Source organism: Brachionichthys hirsutus, chromosome 11, assembly GCF_040956055.1.
Source record: "Brachionichthys hirsutus isolate HB-005 chromosome 11, CSIRO-AGI_Bhir_v1, whole genome shotgun sequence".
NCBI lineage: Eukaryota > Metazoa > Chordata > Actinopteri > Lophiiformes > Brachionichthyidae > Brachionichthys > Brachionichthys hirsutus.
Genome location: NC_090907.1, coordinates 6,382,138 through 6,399,316, shown reverse-complemented (window position 1 = coordinate 6,399,316; position 17,179 = coordinate 6,382,138). Strand labels below are relative to the sequence as shown.

Below are 17,179 nucleotides of genomic sequence, written 5' to 3'. Positions count from 1 at the left end.
AGAAACAGATTTGATTTTAAATTGATAAAAGGACAAATACACATTTCCCAAAACAATCTATTTAACTTTAACTGGTTATACGGTTATTAATCGGGGCATAAATGATGCAGGAAAACCGGAAATATCCTGAAATATTCAACAGAAGAATTGTTGTTTCTCCCAAAGCTACAGGGGTAAAGGTGAGACTCATTTGTTGGAGTCTGGAGCCCCACACACGGATGCTTTAGCGGTGGGATGTGTGTGTGTGAGACGTCACTCCTTTGCCTTTCCTGTACTAGTTTGTGCTGTGCTCTAATATTATTTGATGTGCCAGAATCCCGGCTCCCTCCAACACCCACCTCTGTGCGAATTAGCAGACGCTCTGATGGGCCACCCTGTACCACTGTAGCACAGAGCATCACCATGGCGATATTCTCACCGAGCTGTTATGGTAGCAGCTCGGTTCAGAGTTCCTCTGTCACGTGTCGGTGTGCGTTGCGTGTTTTGAAATCACACACTTGCAGATGCAGAAATATGTATGAAGTGAGTGTATGCATCTCAAGTGTAGGAATCAGACATGTTCATGCTCTCAGACACACACACACACACAGAATAGACACACGTACACACAGCCATAGGCCTTGGATCCCAGACTTACAGGAGGTGCCAGGAACCTTCTCTCCCACAGTCACCCTCTGTTCATTTGGAACAATGAGCCACTCTGTGTGCATCGCGCTTGCTCTCATACACACACACACACACACACACACACAAATATGCAGCCATATCCTTTGCCTTTGAATAGAGATTAATGCTATAATTTTGTGTGTGTGGAGTCTGTGTTGCCTTCCCATACATATGTTTTCTAGCGAACCCCTCATTTCTATCTCCTTATGTATTTGAGTCAGCCTGAGTAATGAAGCAGAGATCCGTCATGGCGATGCTGCCCCACCCATTTAGCCCTAAACAGGCTGATCCGGCTAACAGCTAACACTCCTTTTATTGGCCTGTGTTTTTGTGTACGTGTGTGTGGGTGGATTCAGGAGGCAGCCAGACAATTCACTCTACTCTACCCATAATCCTCAGGGATCAACGCTGAATCAGGCCTACTTCCTATTTTCATCTAAGTGTGTGTGTGTGTGTGCGTGCGCGTGCGCATCTTTTCTAATGCTCTTTGATGTTATCGAGCAAATACATCATTCCCCGTCTCTGTTCATCTGTGCTTCTATCCGTCTGACTGACAGATGAATGTGACTCGTGTCCATGAGTATCAGTTCACCCTCTCCACCCTCCTGTCTGTCTGCCCTCATCTCTCTTGAATACCCATTTGTCTTTGGCTATTTATTATCTGATCCCTGTGTCCCTGTTCCAGCTTTTAATATTGAGTGTGATTCATTCTGTGAGGCTGCAGGTGGAGGTTTCAAGTTTTGTGTTTCGCTTTATACTTCCTCCTAGATTACAGCTCTGTTGCATGCTTTCTTCCAGGGACTACAGGTAGTGTTTCAGTGTGGAAGGACTCGAGATCAGCTCGCACAATGCTGCTTTTTCCATTTAAAAACAACAGAAAGACATATTTTATATGCATTGCGTAAAAACTGGCTTTCAAATGCACAAAATGAGGCTCAACATTTAAAAAAGAAAATCTGTGAAAGAACATAAAAACAAGATTAGAATCATTCCTGCACCAGTTTCCTGTGCCCAGACACTGAGGAGCGGTAAGGAGCACAATTATCTTTTTAAGTTCTTCAAATTCTTTTAGCACTCAGGTATGAGGATTTTTTTTCCCCTCTCTTAAATTCATTTTAATGTAATATATCTTTAGGATTTGTCAGACATAACAAGCAATCTGAGCTTAGTAGCCTGAGGTGTGCAAAATTGTGATCGGTTTCCATAGAAACATTGAGCCAAGCATTAACAGGCAGCATAAGGAGAATCCAATGCACCTGTGTATTTTCATTTTAACACATTAAGGGTTTTGCCATTTCTCCGTCTATCCAGTTGATCGTTTGTGTATTTGTGTGAAGTCTGCCGTGTGATCCTTCGGCGTGTGTGGACATCATTTTCTGTCTGGGCGGCTGTGACAAATTTGAGTCGGGGGTCAATAACGTCTCGCTAAGATGAGGTCATTTCACACCGCGTAGAGCTCAGATCAAAAATGCAAGTCACTGGTACAAGGCACCGGCAATCTCTGCGTAACCCAGCAAGAGAGTAAGTGACTTTGTGTGTGCGCGTCTGAGACTAATGTGTATTTGTGTGGGAGCCCAATAGTCCATTGTGTTCCATCTGGGTTTGTGTATCTGGCTGAGGCTGCTGGCTTTGGAGTCCAGACAGGGCACTTATTTATATCTTAGCAGGGAGGGGAGCGTGCTATCCCGCTCTGTTACATAAACACTCACACTTTTGCATCCATTTCACCTCAAATATGGAACTTGATCTTCATTTCAAAACTTGCACAGAATCCTGAAAGAAAGGAGTCCTGTGTGTGTGAATAAATAGTCTGTGAGAGACGGCGTCAGAAGGAAGGGAGACCTCAAACACACCAGGAGGCATCTAAACACATACATCGGCACATGCAACACAAATGCACTGCAATGAACACATTCACAGACATGCAATGTGTCTCTTTCCAAACTGGTTGAGAGCAGCGGCTGTCCTCATGCCAGGGCGTGTAGATGGAAAAAAGCGGCGGTGCGAGTTTTCTTCTCGCCCTCTGTTTGGAGCTCGCTGGTTGTGAGAGGCTGCCCCGAGCAAAGGGTGGAAGGCAGGGAGGGTCCAAAGGGGCCTTACCGCTGACCGCTTTGCTTTTACAGTCCTGTGTGAGAGGAAAACCTAGAGGAGTGACCGGAATAGTCAGGAGCTGCAGGGATGTGAAAGAGAACCAGCGTCACATCATGTAAGGGAAAGACAAGAAGCAGCCACTAGTAGAGGAGGAGGGTTTTTTTTTCCTGATGTTGGACCAAGTGAGGCTGGGAATGTGATGGCTGGAGACTCCACTCTGGAATAGGACTGGAATAACTCACTGACTGGGGGGGAGCAGAGAGGAAAAGTCAGGAGACCAAGGAAGGAGGGAGGGATGAGGAAGGAACTGGATAAGAGTGATGGATGCTGTGGAGAGGATGATGTCATCAGGCAAGCATCCATCCTCTACCTCAGTGATGACTACAAAGAGGTAAAGTCTTTGTGCGCATCTTATTCCTTGTGTTGGTGCTTATTTTAATATTCACTTAATCTAATCTAAAACATCTTCTGGGATAATGGAAAGATAATTGTGGTCTTTGTACGTGGAATATCCCATAACACATGAGGCTATGTTTGCGTTAGGTATGCTATAGTCAGACGGAACGCAGGAGGAAAACAATCACCAAAGATAAAATCGGCAATCTCTTTTAATATCACCAGTATAACGCAACACAGTCCAACAGTACAGAAGGAAATAATAATACAATTAATAATTCTAATTACGGTATTTATCTCCAGACAATTTTGTTTCCTTTGGTCAGAACTAGTCGGATGTGAGTCTCCATGCTAAGCTAACCTTACCGCCTCACACAACCAAACGTGTGTGTGTGTGTGTGTGTTTGCAGCTTTGTGATCCAGCTCCAAACACCAAGCCTGATGTAATGCTCCAAGTTTGGCTATAAAGCGTTTAAGCGGGGCAATGCTGTGACATAATGGTGTCAGTCGCCGGGGTTCTATTTTATCCTTGGATCTGCTTCATTCTCTGGCAGAAACCGGAGCAGTGACTCCTTTCCCTCTGATCCCGAGTCTGGCTTCCAGCTCAAATGTCACCAGGATAACCTTTGTCCTGTCTAAGCCCACTTCCTTCTCCCCCCGTTCTCCTCCCTATACCTTTGTCTTTGTTCTCTCCTTCTATCCCATGTCCACCACCCGTCCCTTGTACTCCCCTCTACCATTGTGGGCCCTTCTCCAGTCTGAATGACAGGAGCAGCCGTGCAGCGACCCGAGGCTGAACTGCATGACGAGTCGGAGATCAGCGTCCGTATCTGTGATGGAACGCACCGCCCTCACCTAACACAGACGCAGAAGACAATCTTTAGCACAGCATTTAGACTTCTGTGTATATGTTGCACATTCCTGCTTATAGATGGAGGAGACAGTATTATCTCTGTCCTTGAGACGGAAGGCAGCGGGATCGATCTCCTCTAGTCGCCCACGTGGAGCGTGGGAGGTGACTATATCCAGGCAAGAAAGACTTTAACTTCCCAGAAAACACGAAACTGTTATTTTTACACATCTGTTCATCACATTTCTTTGGTTCTTACATCAAATGGGCAGCGTCGTTGTGGTTTAGCCGATCTAGAGCCAAGCTGTTTATTAACTCTTGCAGGTCTGGGTTGAGCACAGAAAAATCCAGATATCACGTGTCTGTCCATTTCTCCTGTATCACGTCCTCTGCTGCTGTCATGGAGGCAGAGCAACACAGAACCTGAATGCTTCTTCATCGCATTTCTACATTTGTTTAATGCATTTATAATGAGGTTTACGCTGATCTAAGCTGCTTCTGGCTAGAGCTGCACATTTACGACACAGTCGTAACGGTGGTATAAATGTTCTGTTGAAGTCTTACCAAGAAAACCAACTTATGTTTACTCAACCTCTTCCTTTACGTTTAGATTTTTTCTAGTTTTTTCTTATGTTTTCAAAGACAAATTAAAGTCTTGTCTCATCTAAAAGTAAACATCTGTGTGACAAGGGAGAGAGAGTCAAAGAGACAGACGGGTGGTGGACAAAGGAGCCTTAAATCAGTTTAAAGGAAAAATCTCATCTTCACTTGTTCACAAACCCGGAGCACAGATCTGAGTCAAGAGAGGGACAGGAGGGAAACGCTTTGTTTTAGAATCCTTCCTCTAAAACCGACTTGTTGGCTCAACACAAGCAACCCTGTACTAAATCGCTCTCTGTGTCTGCAGATGAGTGGGTGTAGTGCAGGGTGGGGGACGGTAAAATTACTCTGTGAATTTGAGGAAAAACGAAATTAGCGTAGCCCCAAATTATTGCCGATGGCAGCGATTGCACCCCTGAAGGCCAGGATATGGGGAAGGTGTTCAGAAATGTCACTCACTGTCTCTCTCCACTGCTTAATTCCAGTTCCCACATGCATCTGAAAAATGTGAGCATTAATGGATCCAGCGATGTGCAGATGTCCCCATCATGGGGGTGACGGCTGTTATTTTACCATCTCAAGAGGATTATGAGGTTCATAAGGAGCTCGAGTGGGAACATTTCCGAGTGAAGTACAGGAAAGGATGTGATAGCATTTCATTCTGCATGACTTGACTGAGCGAGTTGAAACAAGGGCAGCCATTGCCACGCCGGGGTTGCATTTAGAAAACGTGAAAAGTTGCATCTGTAAGCGGAAAAAAGAAAGAAACTATGAATGAGACTCGAGTTGGTTGCTTCCTGCATCAAAGAGGCTCTAAAATTTATCTTCTTTAAAGTGCTTTTCATTTTAACATGCCTTCAATCAATTTCAAAGATGAGACGACGAGCTTTTGACATGGATGAGAAAATGCTCTCGTATGAAATAAAGGAAGGAGAAAAGAGCCGGCAACGACCCCTCTCTTCCCGGCTCCACCTTTCCGTGGCACATTTAACAGCTTTGTAAATGGTTTACTGGACCCCATGAGGACTTTTTACAACTCGCAGCCCACCCAGACACACACACACAGGAGCACCCACTGAAAGCATGCCGTGGAACAGATGCTGTTTGTACAGAGATAGGGGACAGTTGTCAGGCAGCTGTGGGGTGCAGAGAGGACGTCCTCCGCTCATTTTCAGGTTCACCGTTTAGTTGCTTAGCTGATTGGGTGATTGACAGAAAATTAATTGGAACGTATTTTGATATAAATTCTTGGAATCCCAACTTTTCTAATGGCAGGATTTGCTGGTTGCATCATTAATTCCTACCCCTAAATTATTTCATTTTGTGAAATTAGATACATGACATTTTATGGATTAAGTCATATATCAATTCTTGGTTGACTAATTACCAAAAAAACCTATGATGGAATCAATGCATTTTGTCCTTGCAGTCTCTCAGCCAGCATCGTTTAAAGTGAACTGTTGCTCTGTACATCTTCAGTTGCCTCGTGTGTTGAGGGAATGTTTATTGTTTGAATTAGGATCACCAACTAAACGCAAGCATGTTAACCATCTCTATTTTGAGTCACCAAAGCTTTTGTCTGTTTGATTTAGACCAAATTGTAACGCTTGTAGCAGATGCTTTGTGATGACCGAGGTTTCTTGAACGCGCCACGAGTCCGTTCTACATCAGGACCCCAGCGGAACGGCTCTTGATAGGATCGAGCCATTCGATTTGTGAACCTGGAGCCTCTGGTTTTCATCTCTGCTTGGAGCAGCTGCTCTGTGAAGTATTGACGGACACACACCGTACATAAGCTGCTGCTGCACTATTGAAGTGATAAACTGACACACACACACATGAAGGAGGCGTGCCAAGACCACTCTTCTGTGCGCCAGTGTGTGTTCTGATGGTGCCAAGTGCATCTTGCAGGCTCTTGTGTGGAGTGGAATTAATTTACTCTCACCAATGCCTGCACAAATCTCTCAGAAGAGCGGAGCAGGAGAGAGAGCGAGAGAGGAGGCGGAGGACGAGATGAGGAAACGAGCGTTATAGAAAGGTGAAGTTGTGATGAGAAGAAAGAGTAGCAGAGGAATGGCTCGGTGGAAAGAAAAGTAAAGCCTGAGGCCGACGATGGAAAGAGATCAGTGGAAAAGATGAATGAAAATGAATTACCGGTAGGTAGTTAGTAAAGAAACAGACACAGAATCCAGTCAGGGATGTTTCAAAGTTAAGTGCACGTATAAATACATTAAAACCCGTAGTTCCCAACCTTGGGTTGTGTCGCCCTGCAGGGTGTCGCACAAGCTGTGTTAGCCTTGATGACGAGATGTTTTACAAGCTGAGGGAAATAAAAGATATATGAGAAGTACAAAGGGTTAGCATGGTGGCGCAGTGGTAGTGCTGCTGCCTCACAACAAAAGGTTCTGGGCCTTTCTGTGAGGAGTTTGCATGTTCTTCCCGTGTCTGTGTAGGTTCTCCGGGTTCTCCACCAACAACAACAGCATGCAACTCAATGATTGTCTGCCTGTGTGTGGCCCTGCAATGAACTGGCGGCTTGTCCAGGGTGTACCCCGCCTCTCACCTGTAGACTGCTGGGATAGGCTCCAGCACGACCCGGTAACGGACAAAGCAGTTCAGATGAAGGAATGTGGGAAAAAATGGCTCTTAGACATAGAGGTCCCCAATGCAAAATAACAACGCATACATGGATGAAGGAAAGCGTCATCTTGGTGATTTCTCTTTGTGGATCAACACATTTTAGTGGAGTCCTTCCAAAATTAAGAAGAAATTAGGGAAGTTATGCAGAAAATTTAATCCTTGGAACGGTGTTCCATTGGTTGGTTATTCCTCATTAACATAATCTGTCGTAAATCCTCTAAGATTATCGACTGCATGTGTAGTTGTATGGTTATTCGCTTGAACAGCAGCACCACCTGCTGGTGTAACCTAGTAATGACCGCTTGTAACCATACTGACGTGATTGTGTTCGTGTTTTTGCTGCTGCTGATCTGAGGATCCACTCTTGATGCTGCTGTTTTTGTGGTGGGTTTTTTGTATCCACATTTAGCATTTTTATTATCTGTCGTAATTTATATTTCATCCTGAACGATTGCACCGAGAGGAAAAAAATCCTAGTTTGCGAATCTTTTCACTGACGATGGCGAATAAATCGATTCTGATTCTCTTCCAGCCCTGACCTCTGTCCTCTGACCTCACAGTGAAAACCACAAAATCAAACGTCTCAGCAGAAAGGCCATGAAAAAAGCATCTCATATCTTTTTCATTTCCTGACACAGGCCCAAAAGAATGAGAGGGAGTCGATCAGGCAGAAGTTGGCCCTGGGCAGTTTCTTCGACGATGGGCCCGGCATCTACACCAGCTGCAGTAAGAGCGGCAAACCCAGCCTGTCCTCACGGTGAGATCTCTGACCTCCATCACGCTTCTTCGTCTTTAAACTTCTGTTCTTCTATTAATCCAAGGGCTGGCACAGTTTTTTTTTATCAATAAATGTGAAAGGCTAAGTCCTTGCATTTCTTCATTCATGGATTGTTGGGACATTATTCTGACGGCTGCTGTCTCGTGAGGGATCACCACAGCAAATCAACGTTCTCCACTTCTCGCTCTCCTTTGTTATTCTGACTAGTTGCTGGAGAAGTCCGTTTGTAGTTCCAGTGAAGTAGAGGTCGAGAGGGTCGTGGCAGGGGCTCGCTTGATGCTGCTAAAAAAAAAAACATTGATTTCTCAGTTTCTGTTTTAGTCGTGACTGATTTGATCTGCGCCACGTGGCCAATCAGCTCTCTGAACCGAGCAGGTTATTGATCCACGCTGGAGTGGTTTTGAGCTTCATGATGCTCTGCTCATCCGTGGCACAACCCCCCCCCGCCCCCCCCACCAGTCAGGGGCAGATTGGATCAGCCCTTCCAGAGGCATCCTGGATCAATCCTTGTAGAAGATCAGAGGGGAGGATGATTAGAATTTCAGGCCCTCATTAATTCTGCTTTATTTTTCTTTTTTTTCTTTTGATATTTCTTGCACTTTTTGAGTCAATAAAACACATGGAGTAATTCAGCCAGTACACTGTGTGTACTCGCAGTACTCTAGAAACTTTATCGAGCACAAGTACTTGTGTTGGCAGCAGTGCCGTTGACGTTCTTGCTCTGAGACGGGACCTCCAGCCAACCTGATCCATTCTTGACTCGTCTCCTTCTCTGCTTCTTCCTGCAGGCTGCAGAGCGGGATGAACCTTCAGATATGTTTTGTTAACGACAGCGGCAGCGACAAGGACAGCGACGCAGATGACAGCAAGACAGAAACCAGCCTGGACACGCCCGTGTCCCCCATGGTACTCGCCCATGCCCCCATTCTAAACCCATCTTATCTCCTGCTTCTTTCAAACGTCATGAAAGCCCTGACGCGAAACCGCGGAGGGCTGATTGTGTCAAAGCGAGACTGAGACAGAATATGAGTGACAGCTGTGAAACACGGGAGGTTTTAATTATAAGCCAGAGAGGGCTGATATTTTAGTCGCTCCGTGAATGTGTTTATGGACCTTTTCTCATGCAGCAAACGATAGCTGAATTGGAATATGCTCGCCACGGCCACGGATGACTGGTCACATTAACCTGTCAGTCTGAGACGCACTGAACAGAAGAAGAGGGGATAAGAGAGAATCATCTCCTCTTTGCATGTTCATCCTTGCTCTCTGCACATCCCATTACGTGCACAATGACATTCCTGTCAGCGTGGAAAATCTACGCAGCAAAATACCAGGAACGCTATGCATCCTTCGCCCCACTATTCTGCTCACTGCCTGCTTCCTCCTTCCTGCAGTCCAAGCAAAGCTCATCCTACTCGGACAGGGACACCACAGAGGATGACTCTGAGTCTCTGGAGGACATGGACTTCCTGAGCCGACAGAAGAAGCTGCAGGCAGAGGCGAAGATGGCCTTGGCGATGGCCAAGCCCATGGCCAAGATGCAGGTGGAGGTGGAGAAACAGAACCGCAAGAAGTCGCCAGTGGCTGATCTGGTCAGTAATGAACAGTGTCACAAAGTTTTATCTGTCATTATCATTTAGAGGAAAGGACCCTGTCCAGGACTTGTGTAGGTGTGTGCAGGTGAGGGTAGCTAGGTCCGAGACTGAAGAGCATCTTGATGCCGCCGTGTGTGGGGGGGGGGGGGGGCTTATGGGCTGAGGTGGTCGAGGCGGGGAGGGGTTAAATTCAAACACGGGTGTAATACAAATACGTTTATCTGAATAATTCCTTGTGACAAATAAAGGCTCTTGGCGTTGGCCTCTGTGACTGTAACTGAAATAGTCGCTATTGTCTAGCAGCAACAAGGAAGAAAAGCTCCACGGCTTGTAATGAAGACAAACCATAATGTGACTTTTCTCCTTGTCATCCTTCAAATAAATGTCCCCTATCAGCTCCATTAGTCAAAGAAGTAGAGGACAAATAGCAGGGTTGTGTTTCAGTAATATATGAATGTCATTTGGAGACAGACTGGGTTATTTATATTATTTTATTTGGCCTTTATTTAACCCTTTAAAGCCCGCACCATGAAGTCATTGTCGGAACACTCTAATTTTTGTAAAAGTAGAAGTCTTAAAATCCTGAAAGGCCATAATAATAAAGGGTTAACTGGGTTTGGCACAGTGCTGTCAATGAGCTCTTTTAGAAGGGAGGCCAAGAAGAGCAACAACTTTGACATTAACTTCGCTAAACTTTGACATTCTAGATCAATCTAAACATTGTTCAAAGTAGTCGGTGCAAAAAGGTTAAAGGTCGTCGTACCCAGAGCCCTGAAACTTTAAAAGTCCTCAGAACGGATTGTAAAAACCTTTGACGACCGCTTTCTCAGACAGTCTCGTGATATCGTGAAAACCGTACGTTTAGTTTTGTCTGAACTGAGCGGGCCGATGTATCATGAAAGTCTTGGGAAGCGTCTCCCCCCATCCCACCCGCCCCTGTTCTGTCTCTTCTTCTGCCCCCATTCAGAGGAAGGAAGGTGATGACGACCCTGCTTATAATTATTTCATCCGTTTGCTTCTGCCTCGCTGCCTCTTCAGGAACGCACGCAAGAACGTGCACACGTAGCCCCAGTATTTTTCCACCAGGGCTTGCGGGCACAGTTGCTTTACTTATTCAGAGAAGAGGAGGGCGGCTTGGCCTGCCTTCATCTATCATTCATATTCCGGAAAGCATTGACTTCAGCGTTTAGGGATGTAGCGGTGCACACCAGTCTGAAGCCATCACTGTCATGTTCGCACCAAACACGGTGAATAATATAATGAGTTAAAGTTAAGAGCTTCCGGCCAACTCCTCGGCAGCAGAGCTGCTAAACGCTAGGCTAGAACAGGGATTAGTAGCCAGGGAGAATGACTCGGGTACACGGAAGGATTGTGGATGGATGGATTATCTAGTAAAATAGAAATGAATAAAGGGTTGGATTAAAATGACCAATAAACTGCTAAAATATTAAATATTAGGAGTAATGGATAAGTATTAAATAATGGAAATATTTACCAAAACTTGAATGAAGAGGCGAGGGTGAAACCTCCTTGGAAAATAAAGTAATTATGGGTAAACAGAAAATTTAGAACAGATATATATTGTTACAGTGAGGTTAAAATATTAGTCATATTTTTGGATGGAAATGAAATTTATACTCACAATTTCATTGTAGAGCAAAATGTTTCTAACAATATAATTTGTGGTGTATTTCTTAAAATCCAAGTTACAAGGAATTAAAAATGTTTTTTATTTTTTTATTTCGATAAACAAACGGGTTGTTTCAGTGACGGTTTGCTTGAGACCAAAACGACTGAGTGAAACTCAACTGCGAGTACACGGGATTGTCTGGCTTGTCAAGGATGACTAATAATCAATCAGCCAGCAGATCAAGCCTCTGTCCAAACGTCTGTCTGTGTAAGGGAAGTGTGTGTGGGGTCGTCCCTAAATCGGTCCAAGGAAGAGTCAGTGAGAGGGAAAAAAAGGGGGGGGGGGGGGTTGAGAGACTCTAGTGAAAACACTCATCTCTCTCTCGAAGAAGAAGAACGAGGGTTGCAGTTCCTCTATCTGATAGCAAGTCAGTCACCAGTTTGTCCCTTGGCCATCTGACCAGCGCCCCACAGAGACTCGCACCACGGTCACTCGCTTTGTGTTTCTCTCTCTGTCACCCTGAACTCACCGCCTCGAGTGCACCGAGTCACTCGCCACTGAAACCAACACGTGGAAGTACCGTTGTGAAAGTGAAAGAGGGGGCAAGAAGCAAACAGGAACAGCTGGACAGATGCAAAAAGAAGCACCTGTAGCATCTCGCCTTTTCATGTGAAAGAGGTCGAAAATTAACGTTCTTGGTATTTGATTTTGAAATGATTCAAAACAGAATCAAAGTTGTCTTTGATTGTATATTCCGACCGTTTAACATTTCAACAGCCCCCCCCCCCCCCCCCCCCCCCCCCCCAGGTGGATCAAGCAAAAAGTCTGATGCACTTTTCTGTGTCTGTGCTTTTTCAGCTGCCTCATATGCCTCACATCAATGAGTGTCTAATGAAGAGAAGCCTAAAGCCCACCGACCTAAGAGACATGACGCTGGGACAGCTCCAGGTTATAGTCAATGACCTGCACTCCCAGATTGAAAGTGAGTTCAGCACACACACACACACGAACCTTTGTCACAGTGGGTGGGTGTGTGTGTGTGTCTCATATTGTCATGCAACAACATCAGACACGCATTATTCCAGCACAATCGGTGTAGTGTGTTACACTATGAGCACCTGTCAAACACAATATATTATCATTTAGAATTCATCATAATGAAATGTGCTGTTGGTCATTATGACATGAATAAATTGATGCTTTAGCTGTAGTCGTTCTAACCTTACGTTATGCACTCTTCTTCTTATCTCCCTCTCCAGGCCTGAATGAGGAGCTTGTACAGTTGCTGCTGATTCGGGATGAGCTACACATGGAGCAAGACGCCATGCTGGTTGACATAGAGGACCTCACCAGGTGACGGAGCGCTTAGTCAGCACCTTCTTTGCTGCCTTCACCGTCATATTTTAATTCACTTTGTGTTTTAAAGAAGAAAGCATGGTAAAGTCTCGGAAAATAAGGAAGCGCTAAACGAGAGGGCATCTTCCATTTTTTTCCTCTTCATTTTCTAGACATGAACAAGGGAATAGACGCGGTTCAGATACGCAGACGCTTGTTCTTACGGTCAATTTATTGTTGGTTTAGTCTTTTCCTGTGATTTGTTCCCAGATTTGTCATTCACATTTGTCTTCTTCTCTCTGTGTAGGCATGCTGAGAGCCAGCAAAAACACTTGGCTGAGAAGACCCTATCAAAATAAAATGCCCACCCTACTCCTCCTGTCTCCCCTCTACCACGCAAATCCTTCTCCCCTTTGTCTCAAGTACTTTGCTCCTCACTGCTCCCTTCGTCTAACTTCCTGTCCGACCCACTGAGCGGTAGCAGCCCACACAGAAGGAGACCACCCTCTCACATTTGCTTCTGTGGTTTTCTCCCAGCACTGAGGATGGACGAGCAATTCCTGCTTCCTGATAGAAGAGGAAATTGTATGTTGTCATGGATTCTGTCCCCCAGCTTCCTGTGCAGTGATCGGCCTTGCTTTGCAATTGTTTCTTTTTAAGCTTTCTACATCTGCCACTAAATTATAACTGTCAAATGCAAAAGAAATTGTGGGATTTAAAAAAACATTCTAGTGAAAAGTTCAGTAGAAAGTAAGTCACAAGAAGAAAAAAAAATGAAACAACATTGTATAAAAAGAAAAAACGGATGGATACTAACTTCAGACCATTTTAAGTTGGACAGTAATTTAAAGTATTTCAAAGTCAACCTTTTTTAATTCTGCACAAATGGTAGTTTTCAACTGAGAAATGTTTATTTGAAGGTGCTAAAAGAGTGTAAAGGAAACATGCCTGCCTTGTAGTGGAGTCGTAGCTTTTTGGTAATTCGTTCACTCTAATTGCTCTTCAACATTTTGTGAATGTTGATTTTCCTGACACGAGTCATTTTAAATGAGTAATTGTGTTAATATTGTTTTCATCTTACTGTAATGAAAAACTTTATTTGACAGAAGAAATGTTTATGTACAGATCTGTAAAGAAAAAAAAATCAAGAATAAACTTTGTTTCATATATGCGGGTCTGTCGCGCCTCATATTTCGGCTTTGTTGCGGTGCGGTCAGCTCAATGAACCTGATGCTCTTTGACATGAGGAAGTGGAGCAGTTGTGATCTCTGGTGGCGACCGCAGCTCACACACAGTGACTCAATCCCTCGGTCTCGGTCTGACGTCATTGCTGCACCGCTCTCATGCCGGGCGTTGATGCTCTGCTCTGGAGGGAAGTTTCAATTAGAAAATCACCACTGGAGACAAAATTATGAAAAGGGAATGGCTTCAGGTGATTCAGGCATAAACATGCAGAAATCAATATTGGGGAAAAAAAAACACCTTTAAGATAAGATGTCTTTTAATATGACACATGAATAACTGAGAGTCTCATACCCTGATCACTGGGTGGAGGTGGTGGGTAAGTTTCACTATTTTTACTGTTCTGCAGTGAAGCCCCTGAAAGGCCAGGAAACTCCTGTCCACTTCCCAAGTTTCACTGAGTGTTAAGCGTAATCAATAGATCGTAGCTTTAGACTGAAAGGTTTCTGGGGCAGATGAAGACCTGCTCTCATGCAGTGTTATTTTCATTATGAGCCTTGTGCTCTTCACCAGCTACTAATTCATTTTAAACATACAGGCCTATGTTTACTAACTTACTAACCCTAACCCAAAAGAAGGAAACAATTACAAGGCCCCTTAGAAGCAACTTTATTCACTGGAAAGGAGTACTTTGCTGTATCAGGACATCAGTCCACTGTTGTTGTTGTTTTAATGTATTCCTGAAAGTAGACGAACTGAACTGCTAATTAATATCTCTCTGAACCAGGTCAAGCACTTGTAGATTTAGATCCATAGTGTTTGAATATCGATTATTAATTCGCTCGGCTTGTAGAGGTGGAATCTCTTCCGCTGCTGTTTGTCGTGTGTAGTGCTATTGTTTGTTGTGTTCTGCAGATGTTGTCTTTAGAGTCCAGATTGAATAGAGGCTACAGCTCCCTTTACAATGCAGCAGCATGCAAAAGGCTGCTCGATGCAGGTGAGAGAGACTACGCAGTTGCTTTTCATTGTTTTTCACCCCTGATCTTGGTTTTGGATTTTTTTTTTTATGTCCTTATGCAAACTCATACCTAAAGTTATTATTCGCCCGTGTGGGCTTTGGAGGCATTATGAGGAAAGGCATCCCAGCCTACACACAGAAACAAGAAAAACTTCCCGTTTTTCATTCCAACAAGGACATTGTATTCTTCTCCGCACCTGCAGGCTGCGTGAGGGAATCCCCAAGAAAGAGCCTGCATATAAATCCATGCGACTCAGTGCTAATGATCATTAACGACTCGGTCTGTCGGATCAGAAAGATGGCGATCCGGAATCTCTGTAAGTCAGAACCCCGACACTCTCCTGTCCATGCGGTTCTCCTGCGTGGGGAATTTGTGGGATTAAGTAGATCCTTAAACAACACGTGTTGTTGTTTTTTATCATCTTGCTGTGCAGACTTCACCAGTTGCGCGCTGCTGCTCCTTGCGCTGCTGCTGACCTTGAGTTTGCGAGCATCCACAGGATCCCCGGTGCGCACTTTGCGCGCAGAGAAGCGCCAGAGCTGCTCGTTGCTCTTCCCAAGTCTCCTGCTGAATGTGAAAGAGCTTCTGAAAAATGTGAGTACGGTTCACTGAGACATGCTGATGTCTTGTTACTGTGTGTGATATTTTCGTATCTCATTCTCCTCCTAAGTTTGTTAAACATGAATCCACGTTGTGTGTGTGGGGGGTGTTTTTACAGGATGTTTTCTGTTTTGGCATCACCTCCTCTAACGCGGTGCTGAGGAGTAAAGCTGAGACTGCGCTGACCTGCGCGCCCTCTCTGACTCAGGTCAATTTAGCACCAACATTAATAAGAATCATTCACATTTTATTCATGGTAAAGATCAGTTCTACTTTTGTGCTTAATTGTACATTTTCCAACGTGTTTTTGGATGGAAACAGCCTCTCACACCGGTGCTAACCGTGCTATTATATTTTTGCAGTAAATATTGACTTCAGTCATTGCCTAAAGATGCCAGTTAGAAACTTATGTGACAAGTAAAAAAAAAATTCAAATATTTTCTTCACCACAGGAATCGGGTTGCACGGCGCAAAGAAACTCTTCCTTCAGTGAAGTATGATTCAGTTACTGTTTACTTACTTACTTCAGCATTACCTACATGCTGCGTTTTACCTGCAATTATGCATCCTCAAATTTACTTCAACAATCTTATTTCTCATAATGCAGACTGATGACTGATGGGTAATTTTTCTCTGTATCGCAGACAGAATGTCTGAGAAACATCATGGAGGACTTGGCCCACTATGCTGCTGCTTTCCAAGCCTACCTCAGCTCCCCACTCAGAAGTCCTGTGGAGGAAGTTGCACTTCTAAACCCAACTCTGGGAATAATCCAGCGCCTAAGGGAGGTGAGTTTGTTATGCATGTGTGGGATAGGTGAAGAAGCGTGAGGGAAAATCTCCTGGGAAATAACGTTTGAAACCTGCCTAACCAAACCTTCCTTGGGTTATTTCAGAACTGCTTTCTGGTGCAGAATGGAGAGGAGGATTCTTCAGAGGTATTTTTCTTTTGTTTGTTCCCCATTTACTCCTCCTTCAGTCCGTTGGGTGAAAACAACCGATACAAAACACATCAAGGTATTTTTTTATTATTAGTCATGCTCTTTCCTCTTTGTGCTGTCTTCCAGGAGGATGTCACCAAGATGTGGAAGGAGGACACTTTCAGTAACAGGCAGGAGATGTGTAAGATGATGAGAGGCTTCTACCCCCGAAGCATCACCATCAACCGGGCCATGGCCTACATCTCCTCAGGAGACCACAGGAAGTAAACCATCGTCACCATCATTCCAAACCGACACCATGTCTTTGCCTGCTGACCAAGTAGGGCTTTCCACTGCACACGCTAGTTCATAAGCTAACAGCCCGGCGGCAGCCTCTGCACTCACCCAACTGTTGCTGAGGTTTGCAGTGGAGTCCATGGTGGCTCATGTAAAGTTACTTTAATGCAACCAAGTATTTATAGGAATTTATTTATTTATTTGGTACCTATTATATATTTTTGTTTATTTGATGCCTCGAGATGCTATTTATTGTTTTTATATTAAACTATTTTTGGTAAGTGCTAATGTGGAAGTTATTTTTAACTAATATGGGGGGAATTGACAACAATTGAGACACATTCTGGAGACGTTTCCTCAGTTTATTTACTATATGCATGATAGACGAGTGCAGAAAGTACAGATCTGATAAATCTGAGTACACTGTTTGTAGCTCAGTGGGTTGAGATTTGGGTTGGTATACATATATAAAATAAAGAGTTTCTTTAATAAACATGACTGCAAAATATAATCAGACCTTAAAAGGCACCACTTCTGCAGCTTTCTGAAATAGTGTTGAAGTCTGGAGACAGTTTAGTTTG

At 44.3% G+C, this 17,179-nt stretch overlaps 2 protein-coding genes across 2 annotated transcripts in view; both read left to right on the top strand.

Annotated features, from left to right (window-relative positions):
- Positions 1–13,743, top strand: part of schip1 (schwannomin interacting protein 1) — a 28,482-nt gene extending 14,739 nt beyond the window's left edge. Inside the window, exons 3-8 of the mRNA XM_068745180.1 lie at positions 7,882–8,000; positions 8,810–8,927; positions 9,416–9,613; positions 12,105–12,228; positions 12,506–12,599; positions 12,889–13,743. Of these exons, the coding sequence (XP_068601281.1) occupies positions 7,882–8,000; positions 8,810–8,927; positions 9,416–9,613; positions 12,105–12,228; positions 12,506–12,599; positions 12,889–12,940 (705 nt within the window). The 3' untranslated portion in view covers positions 12,941–13,743. The remainder of the gene's footprint in view (positions 1–7,881; positions 8,001–8,809; positions 8,928–9,415; positions 9,614–12,104; positions 12,229–12,505; positions 12,600–12,888) is intronic.
- A 1,336-nt stretch (positions 13,744–15,079) lies between these two features.
- Positions 15,080–16,597, top strand: il12a (interleukin 12a). The gene is made up of 7 exons (XM_068745755.1): positions 15,080–15,098; positions 15,216–15,376; positions 15,501–15,590; positions 15,835–15,876; positions 16,027–16,170; positions 16,278–16,319; positions 16,449–16,597. The coding sequence occupies exons 1-7, from the start codon at positions 15,080–15,082 to the stop codon at positions 16,587–16,589; spliced, it is 639 nt and encodes a 212-aa protein (XP_068601856.1). The 3' UTR covers positions 16,590–16,597.
- Positions 16,598–17,179: the final 582 nt, after the last annotated feature.

What these genes read in the sequence shown, in the direction of transcription:
- il12a (XM_068745755.1), top strand. An exon ending in TGAAAGAGCTTCTGAAAAAT is followed by an intron (nt 15,377 to 15,500) that starts GTGAGTACGGTT and finishes GTGTTTTTACAG; the next exon opens with GATGTTTTCTGTTTTGGCAT. An exon ending in GAGAGGAGGATTCTTCAGAG is followed by an intron (nt 16,320 to 16,448) that starts GTATTTTTCTTT and finishes GCTGTCTTCCAG; the next exon opens with GAGGATGTCACCAAGATGTG.